Source organism: Benincasa hispida, chromosome 2 (genome assembly GCF_009727055.1).
Source record: "Benincasa hispida cultivar B227 chromosome 2, ASM972705v1, whole genome shotgun sequence".
Lineage (NCBI taxonomy): Eukaryota > Viridiplantae > Streptophyta > Magnoliopsida > Cucurbitales > Cucurbitaceae > Benincasa > Benincasa hispida.
Genome location: NC_052350.1, coordinates 43,953,859 through 43,962,096, shown reverse-complemented (window position 1 = coordinate 43,962,096; position 8,238 = coordinate 43,953,859). Strand labels below are relative to the sequence as shown.

The following is an 8,238-nucleotide window of genomic DNA, read 5'->3' as shown; positions in this document are numbered from 1 at the left end:
ACCTTAATCCTGGTAACGCTACAGATGCAACCTGCTTTGTGGGAATGGTCACAAGTGTTGTGAATTGTCACAGATGGTCTGATCTGATCATTCGTGTAGGGGGCATCCTATACAAAGAGTTTGTATAAGACCTGACCACGAAGTATTAACGTCTCGTTATATAAACATCGTTCATGACAGAGACTTCACTTCCACTAGATGACCATAGGTACATGATCTCAATCCTGAGTGAATTGGAAAACTCCTGTCATTGAGGGCAGTCTTTTGATTTGTAATGGGGGCCGAGTGGCCAAGTTGCCGATTCAAACCTATTATTTGGGGATTCGTCTGATTTGGAGCTGGGAACTCAGCTACACAAGATGGAATTCACTCCTACCCCGAACAGGAGTAAATAGATAGATAGCTCCCTTAAGGGCTAATTTCTTGGGGCTTGAACGATATTGGCGCCCACACACCTTCTCTCTTGGCCTTGAGAGGTGTTCACACATAGTTGGACTCTATGTTTGTATTGTTCAATTAAAGGAATCAATTGGTACTTAAGAAGTGATCGATGTAACCTACAGCGGGTAAAATAGTAAATTGGCCAGACTGTACTTACGAGCATCTGTGAAGGGTCAATCGTACTCATGATTGGTTATATCCAATGGACACATAAATATATCTATGGTAAGAAGAGTTCAAACTATTGTCCTTTAGTGGAAATGCCTGACAGTATACGGATGGTGGATCTCGTGGCTAAAGAGTTTAGTCAGCTATTTACGAAACTGTTGAGCTTCAAGCCATAGGTCCATTAGGTCCCCTGGGTTGCTTGAATTAAAGTCAGAATCCAGTATTTGTGTTAATTTGAAATGTTCAAATTGACAGAGAGGAATTCAATTATATATTATAATAATTTGACATAGTTAATTTATATATGATATATAATTGGCTAAATGTATGAAATACATAATTTTTGGAGCGAAATTAGATATATAAATATGATTTAATATCAAGTAAGAGGAGAAAATTACTATTAGGTAGATATGTGATATTCAAACTATATTGGTAAGAGAATATAATATGATTATATTTTATGTAATTATATGATAATTTTGGCCTAAAATTACTCTCTCGGAGCATGCGTTAGTGGAGCAGCCGCCTCGGCTTATCATGGTAATCCGAAGAAATAAAAATGAAAATTAGTTTCATTTTACAATAGATTTGGAGGGAAAATATGGCATGAGGTGTGAAAACGTAGACGATCGCGATAGTCGAGAGCCTATAAATAAAGTCGTTCAACGCTCAAACGATCATACACCTCGTGCCTAAATCAGGATCGACAACGCTAGCTTCTAAACGATTTGCTTAGAGCTTTCCTAAACGATCGCATAGTGTGCCATGTTTTCTAAATGATCGTCACCTTTTACTAAATGATGGCTTAGTAAAACCTACACGATCATGTAGCTTCTACTAAGATTAGCATTTAGCTAGTAGATAGCTCATTTTCTCTCCCACTTGCTTATTCATCTAACACGATTAGTTTCTTTTCCTCCTACCTCTCACCAAATTCACCAAAGACCACACTTTGGATTCTCACTCTGAGAATACCAAGGGCTCCATTTTGATGGTTGTCATCTTCCACTGCTATTCACTTGTTCGTGACAGTTCGTGCTGCTGCAGCCGATGCTTTGCTGGGCGATAGAGTACGGGTGGAGGTTCTTCCGCTGTGTTTTGAGTTCCAAAGCTTGAAGAGGGTCTTCAACTAGGTAATAAGTACTCTTTTCCTTGTAATTTTATTGTTTCAAAGCATGCCTTTAGTTAGTGTGATTTTGCATAACTGATGTTAGATTGTATATGTTTGTATTTCGCTCATGATGAAATCGAAAAGATCCGAATGCCGCTCACGGATGCTCTTCGTCAAGAGATCTTTTCCAATAACACCGTTAAATAAATAGAGATTTACAATTCACTAAAGGATATACAGATTAGGATGAGACCAATAGGTGACATGACTTGAACTTGAGTGAGTTGTGAACTCCTGCTTATGAAGGCGGACCTTAAATTTGTATGGGTGAGAGTGGCCAGATTGCCGACTCAATATGCCTACCATTTTTGGGGATTCGTCTGATTGGGGAGTTGAGAACACAGCTACACAAGACGGAATTCAATCTTCCCTAATGTTGGGGTAAGTAGATAAATTGCTCCTTTAAGAGCTGATTCCAGGCTTGAACATGTGGTCCACCCCTCTCTTGGCCAGAAAGAGACTTGGTCATAGTTGGACTATGACTTATTATTCATTAGAAGGACTAGTGGTACTTAAGGAGTTAGATGTAATTACACGGGCAAACGATAATTTGGCTCAGCTGTAACTTACGAGCAATTTATGAAGGGTCATCACACTGTTGACTAGTTATAATCCAATGACACGAAAATATATCTGTAGTGCGAAAAGTGCAACTATTGGTCTTTAGTCTCCCTCCCCTTAATTCTCTCAATTCAATCATGCAGAGGGGTGTGGTTGGTTGAGGTTTTCATTTCGATCTTCCTCAGTTTTTTACAGAGAGCTCTCTGCCCTTCCTCCTCTTATCTCTCTACTTCCTCTCTTAAATTCAAGTAAAGCCCACAACTCTTGCTTGAATTCTCATTTCCCAGAGAATACAAAAGGTTCTCAAGTAGTAGTGCCCATTTGGGTTTTTCATTTTTGGAGATCGAAGTGTTCGTGTTCGTGGATCAAGGAAATTCGAGAAGAAGTTGTTCTTTAAGGGTAAGTCCAATTTCTTCCCTTCTTCTTATTCCCTAAAAGCATGCTGTAATTTTAGTTTGTTAATACATAATTTTATCTTTCTGTTATGTAATTTGAAATTCTATGAAAACAAAAAATTGGGACCGATCCCCACATTTCCCCGTAGGGACCTTCATCAGTTCCCTTCACACCCTAACTAAAGTTTGCAAGACTAGACAGTTATAGGTTGAAGGAGATTTGTTGTTAACTAGAGGCATTCTATTGTATGTTCCTAGAGCTAAAGACTTGAGGAAGAAATTGCTACACGAGTACCATGATACCCTGTGGCATCCGGGTTGGCAAAGAACCTATGCATTGTTAGAGAAGGGCTATTTCTGGCCCAACATGAGAGACGACGTCATGTAATACACCAATACTTGTTTTATATGCCATCAAGACAAGATCGAGAAAGCGGAAATTGTTGGGCTCTTTGAACCCTTGCCCGTGCCAGCTAGACCATAGGAAAGTGTATACATGGATTTCATTACCCACCTCTTGATGGGCGGGCATTGAAACGCACACAAAATATGTGTTATTTACCTTAGATTTAGGATGGTTTTTGATATAATTTGATAAGATTTGATGTGTTTGCCAGTGTTTTTTAGGTTTTACGTTAGAGAATAGATTCTCAAAGTGAGCTAAAAAGGACCAAATTATGCCTAAAGAAGTCAAAATCGAGCAATGAATCAAAGGGAGAGAAAAAATAAGTAAGAAAATATGAAGATGTGAAGATTTGCTGACTGTCATCTTTTGTCAGTCACTAAAAGAATAATGTAAAGCATAGGGTAGCTACGTTGCCCTATTATGCTGGAAAGCAGTAGCTACCCTAATTGAAGTGTCACTACGCTATAGTGTATCGTTGTTACACTACGACTGATGATGGAAAAGGCCGCGTGAGTTAGGGTGCAGCATCGTTACGCTACAATGAGTGCATCCTTAGGCTACAGCAACATCAAGCAGCGTTGCAATGTTGCCTTTCCATAAATGAAAAATCCTGCATTTTAAAAAAGATTTATACCCTAATTTTGCTTCCTCTGTTTATTTTGGTCGACTTTCAGCATTTGAGAGAGAAATTACACCCGAAAAGGGAAGATCGAAGGATGATATTCTGACCTAAAGAGAGAGTTTATGCTAAAAAGTTAGAGAATTAGAGGGATATTTTGAAGGATGTTCGAGTTCCCGAGGTGACGATCAAGGCGAGCTTGGATGATTCAAGAGATCAAAGAAATCTTCGAGAGGATTCTACTTCAGTTCCCTTTTCTTTCTCTACATCTTATGCTTGAATTGATGTATGAAAATATATTTGTGCAAGCTATGAGTGGCTAAACTTTCTTGTTTTAGGGTATTGATGAAGTTGTTATGAATTTATATTATCTTTAGTTCTTTTCATGGATATTGTTTGAACTCTTTACTTTTTAATGATATCGTATTTCATTCTTGTTGATAGGTCATCAATGATTTGCTAGGATAAATGTTTAATTGAGAGATTGAATGTTTTACCGGACCTATATCATTAAATCATTATTAATCTTTCATGCTCATAATTAGGTTAATAGTGAAAGTTGTTGATGAAAATTCTTAATGCCTTGTTTCTTAATATGATTTCATGAGATTTAGTTATCAATTAAGTTGTATGAGAATGTGTTATTTATGAGAGAAAGTAATCTTGTTTTATGTTTCTAGACTTAGGCATAACGTTCTATACGTGATTCCATAAATTGACTAGATAGATCTAATGATTAACAAATTCAATACCCTAGAACACTCTTATTCTTAGATTTCCAAAACTCTTTCATTGCTTCCTTTTATTGTTTTACAAAACCACAAATTCAAACTTGATTTCGATTCCTTAACTAAAATTGACACAATTCTGAGATAGCTAAACAATAACTGTTAACTTGATCCTAGAGGAAGATACTCGACTTTACAAGCCATTTTGATATAATAACTTGACCACGTATACTTGCATGCAACACAATCTCACCATATCAAGTTTGTGGCACCTTTGCTAGGGATCAAGATAACAATTTTTGTTTAGTATTTTAAGAGTTAGAGATATTCTAAACTAAGGGTTATTTTTTGTTCTAATCTTGTTTGGTTTTCTCTTGTGCATGCCCCGTGACAAAGGCACCCTTCTTTTACCTCTTGACCCCGAGATTGAACATACCTTGAGGAGAAATATTAGAAATAAGCAAGAATTTGAAGAAGAAATGGCCGAGGAACAGGAGAAGGCAATTAGAGATTATTTCAAAACATCTCTCCCTATTGCTCAACCCAAAATTGTGGAGGCACCAATCAATGGAAATAGTTTGAAGCTAAAATCGGGGTGATTCAAATGGCTAGGGATATTGCTTTTAGAGGACGCCTCACTAAAGATCCTTATAAGCACTTGAGATATTTTCTTGAAATTTGTGGAACAGTTAAGATTAATGGAGTGACGAATGATGCAATTAGACTAAGATTATTTCCTTTTTCTTTAAAAGATAGGGCTAAGGATTGGCTAGAGACCATTCCATCAGAAAGCATAACCACTTGGGAGGAGCTAGCTCAAGCATTCTTGAATAAATATTTTCCTCCTACCAAGTCTTCTAAATTGAGGTCTGAAATTGTTTCTTTTTCTTAATAAATGGATGAACAATTATTTGAATCTTAGGAAAGGTACAAGGATCTCCTTAGGAAGTGCCCATAACATGGATACCCTAGTTGATTGCAAATACAATTTTTCTATAATGGGTTGAATGGTAATACTAAATCCATTATAGATGCTACGCCTGAGGATCTCTTTTCTCTAAAAATGCTACAGAAGCTTACACTATACTAAAGGATGTGACCTCTACAAGCTCTAATTGGCCAAGTGATAGGGCTTCCATCAACAAAGTAGCAAGAATTTATGAAGTTGATGAGGTAAGTGTTATTAAAGCTCAATGACCATAATTACTAATGATTTGAATAAATTTACTGCATGAGATCAAGCACAGAATTCATTGTCCATAGCCTCTTTAGCAACTAAGGCAGCTGAAGCTCAACAACTTAGGGACTTTTAAGACACTAAAATGGCTAATTATGTGGATAGAGGACAATATAGAGGCCAACAACAAATTCTCCCACACTACCACCTAGAGAAATCATGAAAATTTTTCGTATTCAAATAACAAGAATGTTTTTGGCCCCTCCAGGTTTTTACCAAGACAAGAAACCATCTTTGCAGGAATTGATGATGGACCTTATTAAGGCAACCAAGGAGAAAACATCTACCTTGGAGAATTCAGTTCATACTATCTTGGGTACCATATAAAGCCATGACAAATCCATAAAAAATTTGGAGATGCAAATGAGTCAAGTAGCTTTCGCTGTGCACACCATGCAAAAAGGTAAGTTTCCTAGTTTCCCTAAGAAAAATCCTAGAGAAGAATGTAAAGCAATCACACTTAGAATTGACAAAGAATTGAATGAGCATATTATGAATGAGGATGAACCAACTCAAGAGGAGATTGAATCCATTATTGATGATGAGTCTACAAAGGAGAAACTTGAAGAAAAATCTAAATAAAAAATTATCACTCTTTACCCTTTGTCCCTAATTCTATTCCATATCCTCAAAGATTTAGGAAAAAGAAAGAAGATGCACAATTTTCTAGATTTCTTGAAATTTTTAAGAAGTTGCATATTAACATACCTTTTAAAGCCTTAGAGAAAATGCCAAAATATGTTAAATTCATGAAAGATGTCCTATCTTAGAAGAATAAGAGTGGTATGTATGAAACAATGGCTTTGAATGAAGAGTGTAGTGTAATGATACAAAAGAAATTGCCTCCGAAATTAAAAAATCTAGGGAGTTGTTATATTCCTTGTCAATTAGGTGATATTATGATTAATAAAGCTTTATGTGATCTTAAAGCTTTGATTAATCTAATGCCTCCGTCTATTTTTAGGAAGCTCGACATTGGAAAGTTAAAACCAACTAAAATTTTCTTTCAATTAGCAAATCGATCTTATGCTCATCCTTATGGTATTGTGGAGGATGTGTTGGTTAAAGTAGACAAGTTCATATTTTCGGTGGATTTTGTGGTACTTAACATGGAAGAAGATGCCAATATTCCAATAAGCCTTGGAAGGCCATTCTCGGCCAGTAGGGCACTCATTGATGTACAAGATGGTATGCTAACTTTTAGATTGAATGACACAGAGGTAAAATTTGATCAATATAAAACTCTTAGGCATGCAAATATTGAGGTCAATGATGAGCTTCATGAGACAAGTAAGTGTGTTAATACTTCCCCTTCTTCTAGTAAATGTTTTATGATTGTGGATGCGTCTTCTAAGTGTTAGATTCGGGAAGCAAGCAATGGAGGTAAAACAGGATCATTAAGCATTCTAATTTGTTAATTTTGACTTCAAACTAAGCATGCTCATAAACTAAAAACAGAGTTAAATACTAACTATTGAAGTACCTTTGATTCAAGATTTTCAGCTGCAATCTCCTTGATTTCTGTTCGTGAACCACCATAAGGACTTCTCTACTATCCTCTTGGTGCCTTGGATTGAGTTGTGGGACTCAAAATAAGCTTAGATTAAGGGAATAAGGATAGATGGTTTCTGGTTTTTCACAGTTTGAAGAACACTGCTTTAGCACCAATTCTCATCTTCAACAACGATTGCACTCTCTCTTTTCCACTCAAAATTCCAGCCTTATATTGCATGACTTTCATGCAACTAACAACCTTGCATTAATCACAGCTCATGCTTGTATTATTGAGCTGAATTGAAATGGAATTGTGTGTGCGCTGCTGAAAAATGAAAGAGGAAAAAACCACTTTGCCATTTCCAATTTTGTTATTTTAATTTGATTTCCCAAAATCAAATAACATGAAATTTTATTAATTCTACAAAACTAATTCAATATTTAATTTTCTAATAAAATTAATAAATTAATAAATTAATTAAACAATTTAATTAATCTTATTAATTTAATATCAAATATTAAATTAATTTGTCACCAATTCCATTACCATGAATCTTTATTCATGAATTTAATATTTAAATCATATTTAAATATTAATCGATTCTCCAATTACGTTTAATTCCAATATTAAACGTGTAATTATATCACATAAAATTACTAATTCCCTTAAATTCTAATTTGAACGTTTCAAATCAACTTATCACGCTACTCTAAGGCTAATCTGTTTATGAGCTAGTAGGGGGACCTGGTGAACCTATAGATCATGGGCTCCAACGATCCAAGATTAATTGGTTAAACTCTTTACACTGAATTAACCCTCATTCTTAACTACTGGGTCACTCCACTAAAGCCTGTAGTTGCACTCTCCTCACTGTAGATATATTATGTCTTGATAACTTGTAGAAATACAAGTTATTTGTACTACATTCTTAGAATATGCAACAATAGATAGGAAGAAAATGCGCTGATCATGGCTCAATTGGTATAAAGAAGCAAAGTTTTATAAAGATATCGC

General features: G+C 35.7%; 1 protein-coding gene across 1 annotated transcript; it reads left to right on the top strand.

Moving 5' to 3' along the window:
* Positions 1-5,096: 5,096 nt before the first annotated feature.
* Positions 5,097-7,090, top strand: LOC120072115. The gene is made up of 2 exons (XM_039024526.1): positions 5,097-5,359; positions 6,694-7,090. Exons 1-2 carry the CDS (start codon positions 5,097-5,099, stop codon positions 7,088-7,090), a joined length of 660 nt encoding a protein of 219 aa, XP_038880454.1.
* The last annotated feature ends 1,148 nt before the right edge of the window (positions 7,091-8,238 follow it).